General features: G+C 42.3%; 2 protein-coding genes across 2 annotated transcripts; one reads left to right on the forward strand and one right to left on the reverse strand.

Moving 5' to 3' along the window:
* Positions 1–854: 854 nt before the first annotated feature.
* PUS3 (pseudouridine synthase 3) lies at positions 855–11036 on the forward strand. The gene is made up of 5 exons (XM_068976369.1): positions 855–892; positions 8634–9054; positions 9165–9730; positions 10255–10445; positions 10562–11036. Exons 2-5 carry the CDS (start codon positions 8677–8679, stop codon positions 10870–10872), a joined length of 1446 nt encoding a protein of 481 aa, XP_068832470.1. The 5' UTR covers positions 855–892; positions 8634–8676; the 3' UTR covers positions 10873–11036.
* Positions 3294–8095, reverse strand: HYLS1 (HYLS1 centriolar and ciliogenesis associated). Its single transcript, XM_068976371.1, has 2 exons — positions 7978–8095; positions 3294–4267 (listed from the first exon to the last, which is right to left on the reverse strand). Exons 1-2 carry the CDS (start codon positions 7989–7991, stop codon positions 3337–3339), a joined length of 945 nt encoding a protein of 314 aa, XP_068832472.1. The 5' UTR covers positions 7992–8095; the 3' UTR covers positions 3294–3336.
* Positions 11037–17081: the final 6045 nt, after the last annotated feature.

The following is a 17081-nucleotide window of genomic DNA, read 5'->3' on the forward strand; positions in this document are numbered from 1 at the left end:
CACAATCAGGGATAGATTCTTTGCACCAATGGCTGCTAAATCTGGACAAAAGAAGCAGAATATTTTTTTCTTCAAATTTTCTAACCGGAATCTTGAGATTTCAATCAGCATCTCTAGAAAAACGCGCAAAAGCCTAGTTATGACCTCTCCGTGGTGCTGAAGCAAGACTCCCCATCCTTGTTTGGTTACTCAGACATCTCGGTCATTTGTTATGAGACGATCACATTCCTTTTCAGCCCTTCGTGTGGAGTCTAATTGTAAATGGTTTTGACGTTCAATGATAGCTTTCTACTAATTTAACTACGAGTAAAATCGGGTCTGCTACTGCTGCTAAGTCACTTCAGCCGTGTCCGACTCTGTGCGACCCCATAGATGGCAGCCCACCAGGCTCCCCCGTCCCTGAGATTCTCCAGGCAAGAACACTGGAGTGGGTTGCCATTTCTTTCTCCAATGCAGGAAAGAGAAAAGTGAAAGTGAAGTCGCTCAGTAGTATCCGACTCTTAGCAACCCCATGGACTGCAGCCCACCAGGCTGCTCCTTCCATGAGATTTTCCAGGCAAGAGTACTGGAGTGGGGTGCTATTGCCTTCTCCAAAATCGGGTCAAGTTCTTTAAATTTAACGTTCTATTATTTTAGCGGACTAGAAATTATCCTATCTTTTATTCTTGTTCTCGCGCAGGCCCCAGATCATGCCTTGTTGGAGGTGCACAGATGGCGGCCGGACTACAAAATATTAGGCAGATTTCAGTGTTAAACCTGCACTCCCGGCTCTTAGAACTACATTTCCCATAAAGATGGACTACATTTCCCATGAGGTCCCGGAGGAGCACGTAGAAGACGCAAAGGGACAGCTTCCTGTCTCGCGGAAAGCTGCGTGGCCGACAACCGGAAGGTAAGTGTGCGGGTTTTGGGGGGTGAATTATTTTCTGGGTTCTACAAAGAGGAATGAACAGATGGGCAAACAGACGGACGTTTCTCTCATTTCCCCTATGCTCCTTTTTCTGTACTTTGATCTTTTCAAGAAAGCACTCTTTTGAGTATGGAAGTGGAACCTCACTAAAGACCCTGTGTTTTTGTGTCTGATGCTTCTTGGAGCAGTCGTCAGAAACGTGCAGCAGTTAGGAGCTTGCTTACTTCTATTTGTTGAGGGCCCTGGGACTGCGGAGTGTAGTCTCTTCTGCCTCAGAATTCGTTTGCTCATAAAACCAAATAGAAATGGAGATTCCGGTAGTATGTGGAGTGTGGAGGTGTGGCAATATTTTCCCCCAAAATTTGAAAATTGGTTTGATAATTCGGTGACCCCTTTCCTGGGCTTCCTTTGTGGTTCAGCTATAAAGAATCCGCCCACAATGCGGGAGACCTGGGTTCGATTCCTGGGTTGGGAAGATCCCCTGGAGAGGAAAGGCTACCCACTCCAGTATCCTGGGCTGGAGAATTCCATGGACCGTATAGTCCATGGGGTCGCAGTCAAACACGACTGAACGACTTGTACTTCACTTCCTGATATTACACGGCTGCTTGAGAACCACTGCACTTCACCCTGAGGAGCGGAAGTGGTGTTCTGGGGAAAACTATACTGAGTCAATTCTGTTTTGCCAAAAATGTCTTATTACCGGTTTAATACCTTTGGACTAGTTAATTGGTTTAATAAGGTAGGTAATATTGGGCTTTGAGAAATATATGAAGAAGCAAACCATTGGGAGTTTTTTTTTAACTGATTTGTATGTAAAAAAATACCATGTGGCTGTTAACTTTTAAAAGAGGTACAAACTACCTTGAATCCCACTACCTGGAGTTAGGTGTGTTGATCTTTCCTTGTGCTTTGTGTATGCAGCAAGACAGTGCGCGCAGCCTATTTGTTTGATCTAGTTTTCATTTTTCTATTGGCTTCCCATATATTTCCAATGACTAACTTCTGATTACTTCACTATTGTTGGACAGTTGGCAGTTTTTGCTTATTTGCAGTGAATGTTATATGTATCTTTGAGCCACTGATTATTTTTCTCCCTGATGAATGCTTAACAATGGAACTGGGTGAATGAATGAATGATGTAACTTAAATATTACAGAGAAAATATATTTTAGCAGGTAGTAATGGTCAAGTGAAAGTGAAGTCGCTCAGTCGTGTCCGACTCTTTGCAACCCCATGGGGTGTAACCTACCAGGCTCCTCCGTCCGTGGGATTCTCCAGGCAAGAGTACCGGAGTGGGGTGCCATTTCCTTCTCCAGATCTTCCCAACCCAGGGATCGAACCCGGGTCTCCCGCATTGCGGGCAGATGCCTTACCATCTGGGCCACTGGGGAAGATTTTTGTTACATGGCTGTTTTTCCCTTGAACAAGCAAGCTATTTTTGCTGTCACTCTTCTGGCTCAAATGCTAAAGCTGACAGCCTCCAGGTTTTAGGTATTATTGGACCAGAAATCAAGACCAAACAGATCTAAGTTCAGATGAGCTCAGTTAGTGATTTGACCCTAACAGGCCAGATTCATTTTGGTTATTGTCTGCATCTGGCTCCAGCTGCTAGTAGTTTGAAGCTCTGTTGCAATGAGGCAATAGCCTTCAAATGACAGACATGATTTCTAAGAAAATCTCAGAGGCAAATTATGAAAAGTATGGCATTCCAGAAGTAAATGGAGGGCAACATATTATTGAAATAATTCTGAAACAAAACTTGGGTTAGAACCTTGCATGTGGTATCATGCTATTATTAAGCATCTATTAAAAAACATTTAACATGGCTAGTGGAATTACTGTATTCCTTTAGTAACAAAGGTTATCTTGCTGTTCCTTCATGTAGGATTGTGTATAAAGGGCAGGTTTTTGTTCATTCCCTTTGGCTCTCACTTAGGTGTGGAGAGTATGATGGAGAGTATAATTGGAAGCAGAATCATAACCTAGGTTTGAGATTGCCTTTGGAAAATATTTAAGAGAAAATAAGGTCAAGTTCACAAATTTCCAAAACTGTTTAATAGGTAAGCTTACTGCTCAGCAACTTTAAAACCACACTGATAAAAACAGCAACTCACATTGGCCAAAGGTAACAAGTTCATGAAACAAGTGCTAGCTTTGCTCACTAAGACAAAACAGAAAGCCTAGGTCTGTTTTTCTGGCATGATTCCTCTTGCAGTTGCTAGATTTGATGGTCGTTTGGAAGTTAAGTGGTAGATACCAATGTGACATATACCTAGAAAAGACCAGTGATGGGTGAAATCCTTACTCTATGTTCCATGGTATTTTGAGTTAGTTGTTTCTATTTAAATAAAGGAGAGGTACTAAGAACCAGGTTATGCAAACAATCCTGTGAAAAGAGAGACAAGTTTAAAAAAAAAAAAAACTTAAGAAGGAGAAAGAGGGAAGGAAGTAAGTTTCTTGGGCATCACACCATTTGCAAGGTCACAACGAACACCCCAGCGAAGGGCAGATCGTTTCTTCTCAGTTGGCACTAGGTAATTGTTTGGAACATATATATGCTGAGGCTTGGACTGGGCTTCTGCACGACAAAGCATCTGCTCTCGGATACCCCAGCGTAATTCCTTCCTATGATCTTCACCAGGTAACCGCATGGAGTCCCAGTCTCGTTTATATTCAAAATAGCGGGCTACCCGGTCTACCTTGCCCCGGTTTCGGCTCAACTGGTCCAGCCTTGGGAGGATAAAGGACTTGGGCCGGCTGGCAACAATCAGGTCTTGTTCATAAGCTGGAGGGCCCATTTCTTCTCTTCGTAGATAGCAAACGAGCTGATCTTGAGAAATTCCTTGGTAGTCACGTGGTAGACTAAATTTTTGTGAAATATCAACTGGAGATTCCCTGTCTTCCTGGAAGTGCAGATTCATCAGCCTTTGTCTTAAGTCCCAGACATCCATGTCACTTTCTGTACCAGACTCTGATTCACTGATCATCGACTCATCTGTCACTAATACTTCCCCACCTGGCTTTCGACGCAGCACCTTTCTCTTCATAACTGGCTTTCGGAGTCTTTGGGAGGTCTCTGAGACTGCTTCTGAAGGGGCATTGCTTTCTGTATGTGGGTAGTGCAGTTGTGCAGGAAAAGCAGGTTGCTTTCCTGAGGTTACTGAGGCTTTACTGTAGGGATCATACAGGAGGGACTGGGCTTCTCTTCTGACATCTCCCTCACCGTGGCCTGCACAGATGTGAGGGAAAGCTTTAGCGGCTACTAACATTTGTTCTTTTGGATCCATATCAGCCCATTTTTGTCCATCAGGTCCCACAAGTGCCTCCACTGCTTCCCCTACACTGAAGGACCTTCTGTAAGAGAAAATCACCAGTTAGTTTCCTGACAATAAACTCCCACCTCAAAAACCATTCCCTTCCTATGTACTATTTTATAGCAGTGAAACAGAACAGTCATAAGTACAACAGTTAAGTATATGGCCAAATACAGATTAGTACAGGCAGTAAGGGAGCACTTTGGAGGGGCATTAACTCAGTTCAGTTCAGTCGCTCAGTTGTGTCCGACTCTGCGACCCCACGGACAGCAGCACACCAGGCTTCCCTATCCATCACCAATTCCTGGAGCTTGCTCACTCAGGGCCATCGAGTCAGTGATGCCTCCAACCATCTCATCCTCTGTTGTCCCTTCTCCTCCTGCCTTCAATCTTTCCCAGCATCAGGGTCTTTTCCAATGAGTCAATTCTTCCCATCAGGTGGCCAAAGTATTGGGAGTTTCAGCTTCAGCATCAGTCCTTCCAATGAATATTAAGGACCAGTTCCCTTTAGGATTAACTGGTTTGATCTTGCAGTCCAGTGGACTCTCAAAGAGTCTTTTCCACCACCACAGTTCAAAAGCATCAATTCTTCGGTGCTCAGCTTTCTTTAGAGTCCAACTCTCACATCCATACATAACTACTGGAAAAACCACAGCTTTTACTAGACAGACCTCTGTTGGCAAAGTAATGTCTCTGCTTTTTAATATGCTGTCTAGGTTGGTCATAGCTTTTCTTCCAAGGAGCAAGTGTCTTTTAATTTCTTGGCTGCAGTCACCATCTGCAGTGATTTTGCAGGTATTAACTTAACTCAGGGTTTATTACCTGCTTTCATTTCCAGGCTCTTCTTAATCATTCCCAATTTAACTGCCTGGAAGTCTTGCCACCTTTAGTAGCTCCTAGGATAGGTGGGTTCTGGCATAACAAAAGCTCAAGAGATTAATGATATGGGGCATAATGGTTCATGTACATTATCTAACTTGTACTTAAGAGGGACACGTTATGTACCCAGCACTATTTCTCTGTCCTTGGGATTCTCCGGGCAAGAATACTGGAGTGGGTTACCATTTCCTTCTCCAGGGAATCTTCCCAACCCAGGGAATGAACCTGGGTCTCACACATTGGAGGCAGACGCTTTAACCTCTGAGCCACCAGGGAAGCCTTTTGTGCTTTACATTTATTAATTCATGTTAATCCTCACAGCTGTGGGATAAGTACTCTTCAGTTCAGTTGCTCAGTCATGTCCAACTCTTTGTGCCGCAGCACGCCAGGCCTCCCTGTCCATCACCAACTCCCAGAGTTCACCCAAACCCACGTCCATTGAGTCGGTGATGCCATCCAGCCATCTCATCCTCGGTTGTCCCCTTCTCCTCCTGCCCCCAGTCCCTCCCAGCATCAGAGTCTTTTCCAATGAGTCAACTCTTCACGTGAGGTGGTCAAAGTACTGGAGTTTCAGTTTTAGCATCATTCCTTCCAAAGAAATCCTAGGGCTGATCTTCAGAATGGACTGGTTGGATCTCCTTGCAGTCCAAGGCACTCTCAAGAGTCTTCTCCAACACCACAGTTCAAAAGCATCAATTCTTTGGCGTTCAGCTTTCTTCACAGACCAACTCTCACATCCATACATGACCACTGGAAAAACCATAGCCTTCACTAGACGGACCTTTGTTGGCAAAGTAATATCTCTGCTTTTGAATATACTATCTAGGTTGGTCATAACTTTCCTTCCAAGGAGTAAGCATCTTTTAATTTCATGGCTGTAGTCACCATTTGCAGTGATTTGGGAGCCCCCAAAAATAAAGTCTGACACTGTTTCCATGGTTTCTCCATCTATTTCCCATGAACTGATGGGACCAGATGCCATGACCTTCGTTTTCTGAATGTTGAGCTTGAAGCCAACTTTTTCACTCTCCTCTTTCACTTTCATCAAGAGGCTTTTTAGTTCCTCTTCACTTTTTGCCATAAGGGTGGTGTCATCTGCATATCTGAGGTTATTGATATTTCTCCTGGCAATCTTGATTCCAGCTTGTGCTTCTTCCAGCCCAGCGTTTCTCATGATGTACTCTGCATATAAGTTAAATAAGCAGGGTGACAATATACAGCCTTGACATACTCCTTTTCCTATTTGGAACCAGTCTGTTGTTCCATGTCCAGTTCTAACTGTTGTTTCCTGACCTGCATACAGATTTCTCAAGAGGCAGGTCAGGTGGTCTGGTATTCCCATCTTTTTCAGAATTTTCCACAGTTTATTGTGATCCACACAGTAAGGCTCCTTTTCACAGATGAGTAGCCTAAGGCATGGACAGATTAAATAGCCCAAGGTTATAGCACTAATAAGTGGTTGAGCTGGAATTCTAACTCAGGCCGTCTGGGTTGAGAGTCCATGCTTTTAACTGCAAGAGTGATTTAATCCAAAAGACCATCACATGCATACATTCCTTATGCTTAAGTACTTTAAGTACCCAAACCAAACACCCAATGCCAGTTTCCTGACTGGATCTAGAATAGGTATCTACTGCCCACTATTTCCTGTATCTCTGATACTTTTCTTATGCTGAAAAACTAATACATGTAGTTTAAAGCAAGGACTCCCCACCGCCCAACCCAAAGCAAGTTTCACTGTCAAAGGCAGCTTATCATTTCTCCAATAATTTTCCATATTGACATGCACATTTTTATACCATAAAGATTTCGAATCGACAGTCTTAGTGGTCCAGCTTTGTCAGTGTCAGAAGTAACAGACTGACTTCATTGTTTAAAGGTACATGGAATTCCAAGGTATGGACGCACCATAATTTATTCAACCTGTTCCTGAGTGATTTACTTTAGTGATTTTATTTTTGTTCTTAAAAATGAGTCTTATAACAAATATCTTGTAAGTTTTACATACTTGTTTAAGATATGTGTACATTCAATTTCTAGAAATGTAATAGGTGGGTCAAAGGCATGTGTGCACTCAGTTTTGATAGCTGTTGCCTGATTCCCTATAAAGAAGTACTGAGTGTGTGTGTATTCCAAAGCTTGTTTCTCATTCCTCTCCTCTCTTCCAGGTGGTATCCTATCAAACACTCTCCACTTTGCAGTCAGTTTGATACAGAGAACAGTCCTCCTATATACTGGCATTTATTTACATTGAGTAAATTTTAGCATCTTTTCATACATTTATAAGATTTTTTTCCCCTCTGTATGAAATATGCATGTTTCCGTTTACCTCTCAGGTTGTTGGGTTTTTTAATTGATCTTTATATTAAAGCTGATTATATATGAAATACATACCATCATTACATTTTTCTTCCTAGTTTGTTATTTAACTTCTGACTTTTTGCTGTTAGAAACATATTCTTAGGTGGTTGCATTTTTTGGGTTTCTGCAATGCCTCACTTATGCCTTTCCTACTTCAAGATTATAAGAAGGTTATGTTATGTTTTCCCCTAATACTTTTATAGTTTCATTTTTTACATTTATATTTGTAATCTATCATAGATATAGAAACTCAGAGAGCAAAAAACTAAATTGAGTTGCCTAGACTTAAAGTAACCATCAGTCAAAGACTGTCTAGTACTGTCCCAGTTTACAGATGTAGTACAGTTGTCCTCAGGTTATTGCAATACATCAAGAATTTCAACACTGATATCTAAATTATCCAGATTGACTTTATTTTCCAGCATGACAATTTTAACTACTAGAGGTACAGAAATCTCTTATCAGAACATGCATTAAATTTGACTTAAAAAGATCTTAATGCTTAATTACCTTCTTTGTGCCATCAAAGCTGCTTAAAGGGGTATAATCTTGATTCCAGATTCTACTTCCAATATGAAGTACAATCACTGACAAGTTTCTTCCACTGGGCCAGCTTCTATTGCACCACCTTTAAGACAGAACTGTTTTAGATGACAGAACACACAACCAACCACAAGCACTAATTTTATCTGCAATATTAGAAAGCAACAGAAACTTGGAGTAGACATAAATACTCCATATAAAAAGATTTTATGATTGGAAGATAGCACAAATATAATGAGAAGTCAAAAGGAAATGTTTTAGGGGAAAAATATCAATACCATCAGTCCTCCACCATCTCAGCTCATGAAGAACAGAGAAATGAAATCTTCATTTCCCCTAAATTCTCACTACTTAAATCTTAACAATGCTAGCTGGATTTTTTTTGTTTTTGAGGCTACCTTCCTTTTCCACTGTGAATTGGCCAGACATGATGGAAAAGAATAATATCTAGATGATTGACCCATAATAATGAAGCTAATGCTTGTATCCCTGGGCAGAATCAAACGTCTATATATCCTTTAGGCCTCAAATTAAATCTTAGATACTGTTTGAACATAATGGAATGATACCGACATCACCAAGGCAATCAGCACTAAAATTTTATGTCTTTACTCTCTTTTCAGATAGGGTGGATCTCTCTGTATTTATTCCTGAAGTTGTCGTATCATGGCTGAAAATGACGCAGACAGAATCCAGACTGAGAAACTCCTACAAAGAGTACAGGAACTGGAGCAGGAGGTAAAACGACTTAAAAAAGAACAGGCCAATAACAAGGACTCAAACATCAGAGAGAATTCTTCAGGAGCTGGGGGAAAAGCTAAGCGTGCCTTTGATTTCAGTGCTCATGGTCAAAGACATGTAGCTCTAAAGATCGCCTATCTGGGCTGGGGATATCAGGGCTTTGCCAGTCAGGAAAACACAAGCAATACAATTGAAGAGAAACTGTTTGAGGCTCTAACCAAGACTCGACTGGTAGAAAACAGGCAGACATCCAACTATCACCGGTGTGGGCGAACAGACAAAGGAGTCAGTGCCTTTGGACAGGTAAGGGCCATTGTACTCTTGCAAAGCAAGCGACAATAATATATTCTAGGTGTACATACTGAGGATTCAGATCATTTGTATCTCTAAATATCTTTCTCTTAATTCCACAGGTGATTTCTCTTGACCTACGTTCTCACTTTCCAAAGGGCAGGGATTCTGAGGATTTTAATTTAAAAGACGAAGTCAATGATGTGGCTACAGAGATCCGTTATACCCACATTCTCAATCGGGTACTCCCTCCAGACATCCGTGTGCTGGCCTGGGCGCCCGTAGAATCTAGCTTCAGTGCTAGGTTCAGCTGTCTGGAGCGGACCTACCGCTATTTCTTCCCTTGTGCTAACTTAGACATTGTAACCATGAACTATGCAGCCCAGAAGTATGTTGGCACACATGATTTTAGGAACTTATGTAAAATGGATGTAGCCAATGGGGTGACTAATTTTCAGAGGACTATCCTGTCTGCTCAAGTACAGCGAGTGGGCCAGAACCTGGCCGAGGAGGGATGGCAAGAACCCTTTCAGTTATGCCAGTTTGAAGTGACTGGCCAGGCGTTCCTTTATCATCAAGTCCGCTGTATGATGGCTATTCTTTTCCTGATTGGCCAAGGAATGGAGAAGCCAGAGGTTATTGATGAGCTGCTGAACATAGAGAAAAATCCCCAGAAGCCTCAATATAGGTAAGTTAAAAACACAAACCCAGGTTGCCCCCCCTCAAAAAACAGCTATTGCCTGTAGATATATTAGAATATATTTTAAAATATTCTTCCTCTCCCCACCATTGTCTAAAAAACTAAATTTCTGATTCTCCCTTCATGAGGCTTTTACTCTAACTTGTAGAATGTTGTAAACATGTAACAGTGATTATCTTTTAATTTTCTTCTGTCATTGTTCTATCCCTTTAGTAAGTAACAGGGGTCTGGACCAGGCTCCTTAAATAGTTTTACAGCATTATGGTGGGGCCAAGTCAACTCACTTCTAGGTGACTTGTTACAATTGAAATTTAATGTAGATCAAGCCTAACTAAGTGATCCATGGTTTGCTGCATTTTTCTTTAAAGTTTCAACATGAGGGATGGTGTCATATTTTCTCAACTATTAGATACTCAATATTGACAAAATTTTCCCCCTCCTAACCCAGCTAATCCTGTTTTTTAAGACCTGTTGGATGGCTGCTGTGTATTCTCATACTATTTCTTCTCTAGTATGGCTGTGGAATTTCCTTTAGTCTTGTATGACTGTAAGTTTGAAAATATTAAGTGGATCTATGACCGGGAAGTTCAGGAATTCAATGTTACCCACCTTCAGCAACTATGGGCTAATCATGCTGTGAAAACGCAGATGCTGTATAGTATGCTACAAGGACTGGACTCTGTTGCACTACCCTGTGGAACAGGTATGATGGGAACCAAAGTTATACAGGCTTGTGGGGGAGGGAGATTCACACAGAGCTTGGACGTGACTCTGCTGTGGTAAAGTACCCATTGTAATGCTTGACTGTATATATTACAGGACCAAAGATGGATGGGATGATAGAGTGGAGAAATGTTAAGCCCTCTGTCACAAAGCAGACCAGTGCCTTTGTAGAAGGAGTGAAAATGCGCACTTATAAGCCACTAATGGATCGTCCTAAATGCCAAGGATTAGAATCCCGGATCCAGCATTTTGTACGCAGGGGACGCATTGAACACCCACATTTGTTCCATGAGGAAGAAACAAAAGCCAAAAGGGACTGTAGTGACACACTAGAGGAAGAAAATACTGTTTTTGAGAAACCAACAAAGAGAATTTGTGTTGATACAGAACTTAAAAGCATCATTTAAACCACAGAAAACTCACAGAAAGATCTAGGAGGCAACAAAACACCATTAGGCTAAAGAAGTCTCTTGAACAAGAAAAAGTTTAAACATTCCTTCATTCCTGTACAGAAGAACTAGAGGTGGGAGAAGCAAGAAGAAATTTTTAAATGGACATACATTGGCATACACCTGGAAACCTGTGCCTTGTGTTCAAAGTCATTAAAACCAGAACCCACAAGTATCTGATCTGTTGTGTGGTTCTTTTTAAAAGCAAATGATACTACTCATCTGAGTTCTCATAAAGAGCTTTGCCCAAGTGTCAAAACTTAAAAACACAAAACTTAGTTATATATTTGATAAACTGGTTTAGTGAAAATGATCTAAGTAGATAAAACACAGCATCTTTTTAGTGCTATGTGAGCCACAAATGGTCTTTCTCCTTTAATTTTGAGGTAAAGATTCTTCTGTTTTTAGCGTAATCATGGAGTGTAGCAAGGTATTCCCACTTAAACACATAAGAACAAACCAAAGCATTTTATTTTTTCAACTTTCTACCTTATTTCAATGGCGTTAGTTTTCAAGTAAAAAAAAAAAACCTAGGAAAAGAACAGAGTTTAGGGAACCAAAAAAAAAAATCAACTCTAAAAAATGATACATGGCACAAAAAGCAACTAACTAAAAAGCCATGCTTAGGAGAGTCTATCGGAGAAGGCAACGGCGCCCCACTCCAGTACTCTTGCCTGGAAAATCCCATGGACGGAGGAGCCTGGAAGGCTGCAGTGCATGTGGTCGCTGAGGGTCAGGCACGACTGAGCGACTTCAATTTCACTTTTCACCTTCCTGCATTGGAGAAGGAAATGGCAACCCACTCCAGTGTTCTTGCCTGGAGAATCCCAGGGACGGGGGAGCCTGGTGGGCTGCCGTCTATGGGGTCACACAGTCGGACACGACTGAAATGACAGCAGCAGCAGCTTAATGGGAGAGTCTATAGTAGAAGCAAGAGAGAATCAGGGTCTTTGATCTTAAGTGAAATCCTTTCAAAGTTAACAAGATTATCAAATCTAGAAGAATAAGGATTTAGTGACATTATTTTTGGTAGTTGCCATAGAAAAACTCAGGACAGTCATCACAGATGAAGCAAATCAGAAGTCCCCAAATGTAACTTTGCAGAATTATCTGTATTGTATAATACAATGTACAAACTCCAAAGTCTGACCCATGGTAAGGACTAAATGAATGTGAGAAGTAAAGTAGGGCTTAGCTTTTACTTTGGAAAACAATTATTTCAATAGGTTGTGAAGTTTAAACAATATTTTATATACATATCATGTAAGTATATGTTACATATATAAATAAAATGGTGCTTTGCAAGAACTATTATACCATCCATTTCAGTGTTCATGCAATACAAAACTACCTACTGAAGAGATAAACACAGAACAGGAAAGTAGGGACAGAAATGGAACAGGACGCTGCACTGGGTGGATTTCCAACACTAAAGCCCAAAGTGATTTTTTTTTTTTTAAATGGCATGTGTACTATACTATGATTAGCATGTTTTCTTTGCAGTTAAATTATTGCACACTTTTTCTTGAGTGTATGAAGATAGGTGTTTGCAAATAATAAAATATATAATTTAGCAAGATCTGTAAGTAGCTGTCAGTTTTTCTCTTTCTTTTTTAATATAAAGAACTGATAATCCCTTTACCTATAGGGAAACTTTCACACAGAAGCTAGAACAGCTTATATTTTGTAGATAAATACAGATATTATCTGTACCAAAATACCCAGCAGTATCTTGTCAAAATTTGAAGCAATTAAGTGTTCAGTTGAGTTAGTTACAAATGAAAGGATTTCAAGGGTTTTAAATTGGAAGAGGGGCTGGGTCACTAAGATTCTAAACTTTGCTGAGCTAGAACAAATTCCTTTACTTCTTGGAAGGGTTGCAAGTAGCTTCAAGCGCGGCAATATTAGAACAAAAGAAAACAAAATACCCTAAAAAAAGATAACCATAATCCAAAGAAACAACAGACTAGTGGAAATTCTGTAACAGGTTCAAAATCACTAATTGGCATTCCTCTTAGAAAGCTATTAAAAGGTACAAACACCAGCAGAATAGACAAAAGACAGATGATTTATCAAAGAAATCATGACTAATAAACATGAAAGTTCCATATCATTAATAATGCAAATAAAAACATCAAGCTATCCTTTTAGATTGGTAAGATTTTTTAATGCAGGGCAGAGTGTGGAGAAATATCTCCTCTTAACACTGTACTGTTGAGAGGGGAGGGGGAACCGACAGTTTTTATAGAGGGCGCTCTGGCATCATGAATCAGAATTTATTTTTAATTGTTTTACAATGCTGTATTGGTTTCTGCCATGCTGTATTGGAATCAGCCATAAGTGTGTATCCCCTCCCTGTTTAGCCTCCATCCCACCCTGAATCGGAATTTAAACTGTACCATTATTTCTAAGCCACAATCCATTTCCAAGAAATTATTCTAAGGAGATAAAACTGGACAAGAGGCAAACATATATGTGTGCAAGTAACCACTACCGTACTATTTTCTGATGGAGAAATTAGAAAAACAAATGTCCATCCACTAGGGGACAGGTTAAATAATATCGCATAGTAGAGGTGTTGGAGAAGACTCCTGAGAGTCCCTTGGACTGCAAGGAGATCCAACCAGTCCATTCGGAAGGAGATCAGCCCTGGGATTTCTTTGGAGGGAATGATGCTAAAGCTGAAACTCCAGTACTTTGGCCACCTCATGCGAAGAGTTGACTCATTGGAAAAGACTCTGATGCTGGGAGGGATTGGGGGCAGGAGGAGAAGGGGACGACAGAGGATGAGATGGCTGGATGGCATCACGGACTCGATGGACGTGAGTCTGAGTGAACTCCGGGAGTTGGTGATGGACAGGGAGGCCTGGCGTGTTGCGTGCGATTCATGGGGTCGCAAAGAGTCCGACACGACTGAGCGACTGAACTGAACTGAGAGCCACAGCAAGAAATATGCCCCCATTGAAAATGATAATGCATGTCTACATTCGATATGGATCAAATATCTTATTCCTAAACTACTAGGGACTGAGGCATGATCTGCTTTTTAAATGAAAATGCTTTGTTATATTCAAAATAAATACATTTTACAGTCATGTAAATATCTGAAATAAACCCAAATATGAACACTGATTTTTTATCTGTGGCTGATAGAATCTCGAGAATTTTCTTCCTTTTTTAGTATGTATTTAACAGTGCTGGGATTTCTAAAAATAATGAGACTGTATAACTTTTATAACCAGGAAAAGTTTTTTTGTTTCATTCTGGGGCAGGACTATAGGGTTCTTCAATTCTACACGCTATCCTAACTCACTAGGCAAAGAGTTTCTCGCACAGTAACATACAGAATTTGACAAAGGTGAAACCAACTAGAAGGGGAGAAGAGATTTCTCCCTTCACAATGACAACAGAGTCTGCACCAGCTGGCCCGGGGCGTGGTCATCGTCTCGCATGCTCGCGGCCAGCCTCCGGGGAAGCGGGACTCCTCCGCGGGCACGGGTCCCGCAGCCCCGAAGCCCGGTCACCTCGCAGAGACGAGTGGACGGACCACTGGGCTCCTCGCCGCTGCAGCCGCCGGCGGGCAGTGGACCGGCAGTGGGAGCATAACGTGACTTCGGGGTTCGGGCGCGCCGGGGGCACGCACAGCGCGGCTCACACGTGCCTCCGGAGGCCCCACACCTGGGCTCTGCACCGAGCGCCCGGGGGACCGGCAACCACGGGAGGGAGACTCCAATTCCTCGCTACTCAGGGCCCCATCTCTATAGCCGTGGGCGGGCGGGAGGCCCGTGTACCACCTCTCTCCTCCTTTACCCGCTTACCCGCCCAGCCGACGTCCGTCGGCCGCACCGAGTCCTGCGGCGCAGCTATCGCACCACCGCAAGTTTCAGTTAGCTTCCCGCAGCTCGCGCAGGCGTACGGACCACAAACGCGTCCAAGCTGCCGTTAACCGCCCGGCCGCCCAGGTTTAAACCCGAAGAGTGAACGGCCCCCTAAGCCCCGCCCACCACCTTCTTATTGGTCCAGAGAGTGAACGTCTTCCAAGTCTACGTCCCGATTGGTGCATATTTTCTCTTGGCCCGCCCCATAGGCGGGAGGAGCCCTGGGACTTGCGGCTTGGATTCGGCGAGGTCCGCACGCCGCCAAGCTCGAGCACGTAACCCGGAAGCAACGCGGCGTCGCCTGGAGGTGGCTCGAAGGGGAGGGGCGGGCTTCTGAAGCTCGGTTAACTCTCGAGGTTACCTAACAGCGAGATAGCTGGATTTGGGGAGGGGCATTCTAAACGTTCCGTCTACCTCCGGGAAATCAATCTCTTCCTTCTTTTGGAGCCCTCTCCCCCGATTCCGCCTCTTCCACCGCCCCCTCCTCCCCACCCCACCCGGCTCCGCAGCAGTCTCCCTGGAGTCTGATGAGCGCAGTTTCTGTATAAAGACCCGTATAAAGTGCAGTCCTTTCCCTCGCTTCCTAGGCTCTCCGATTTGACCCATTGTGTGTCTCCAGCGCTTGCCAACGTGACTCTCAGACTGATTCCGCCACTCCGACTTCCTTGCTAGAAGAAGCCCTCGCTTAAGCTTAAATGCTCCCTTCCACTCCCTTCCCATAATCTTAACCCTTAAGTGCTGTTTCGTTTACATACCTGGGAAAAAATGTTCTAGGGCTTTGGGAATTCTTGAGGGTGAGGCCTAGAAGATAAAAAGGGTAGAGGTCTTCACAGCTCAAGGTCCTAGTCATCTCCCTGCAACCTATGTAAAGCAACTTGTCCTTTCCCGTCCTGAGTGTTCTATACCCCACCTCATGCAAATAGGAAGGTGACAGATTTAATTAACACGATTTGTTAAATTCAGGATTGAGTGAGAGGGAGAAAATGATCTTTAACCTTTTCCTCCAAACTTCAGTTATCCCTTACTCTTAACCACCTTTTTCCTAGGGCCTGTGCACTTTGGATTTGTTGAGGAAAAAGGAATAAACAGAGAAGATGACAGAAGTCGTTTTGCAAAGGTTTGAATGACCCTACCCCTAGATCTCCAGTGTCTTAACAAGCCTTTAGTGCACATTCTTTTCTCATGAACAAATATCCCATGTTGCGGTTTGGTCATCTCATCCCTGCATGTCTTTTTCATTGACATTGAATCTCTACTTTGTCTTAGAAGAGTGGACAGAATCATTTTTCTTAACTATTGCTTTGCTCATTCAACAAACTCCTTACACACATCCCTTATTAATTTCTTGTCCTTTCTGTTAGAATTTTAGCTTTGAAACCCTTTAATAACTTGAAGCATCTATCTCCTGTCGTATTTCAGGTGGAACCTTGTGTTCTAAGTCCTTGTTTTTTGATGGACCACTTCATTTTCTAGCTTTGTCTAGATCTGATTTGATAATCCCCATGATTCCTTGAAATCCATAACCCAGGTCAAGAAAACTTAACCATGGTGATCTAAACTACAGTAAATGGAAGAAAATCCTATTCTTGCAAAGCAAACTGCATCTTCAAAAAAAATGTAGTGAGGAAAATTTCAAACATATGGAAAAAATGAAGCTGCATGAACTCGATGCCCAGCTCCAGCAATTAACTTCTGGCCAATCTCTTTACATATGGATGTGAGAGTTGGACCATAAAGAAGGCCGAGTGCTGAAGAATTGATGCTTTTGAACTGTGGTGTTGGAGAAGACTCTTGAGAGTCCATTGGACTGCGAAGAGATCAAACCAGCCAATCCTAAAGGAAATCAGTTCTGAATATTCATTGGAAGAACTGATGCTGAAGCTGAAGCTCCAGTACTTTGGCTACCTGATGTGAAGAGCCGACTCATTAGCAAAGACCCTGATGCTGAGAAAGATTGAAGGCAGAAGGAGAAGGGGATGACTGAGGATGAGATGGTTGAATGGCCTCACGACTCAATGGACATGAGTTTGAGCAAGCTCCTGGAAATGGTGAAGGACAGGGAAGTCTGGCGTGCTGCAGTCCATAGGTTCACAAAGAGTTGGACACAACTGAGAGACTGAATAGCAATCTGTACTTCTATATCACTATCCACATAACTCCTGTATTTATCTGAAGCAAATATCAAGCATCAAAAATCTATAAATATATCAATATGATTTCTAAAAACATAAAGGAATTTTGAAAAGCATAACCACAATCTTATCACATTTAAATATTTAATGTATTTTC

The sequence above is a fragment of the Capricornis sumatraensis genome, chromosome 8 (genome assembly GCF_032405125.1).
Source record: "Capricornis sumatraensis isolate serow.1 chromosome 8, serow.2, whole genome shotgun sequence".
NCBI lineage: Eukaryota > Metazoa > Chordata > Mammalia > Artiodactyla > Bovidae > Capricornis > Capricornis sumatraensis.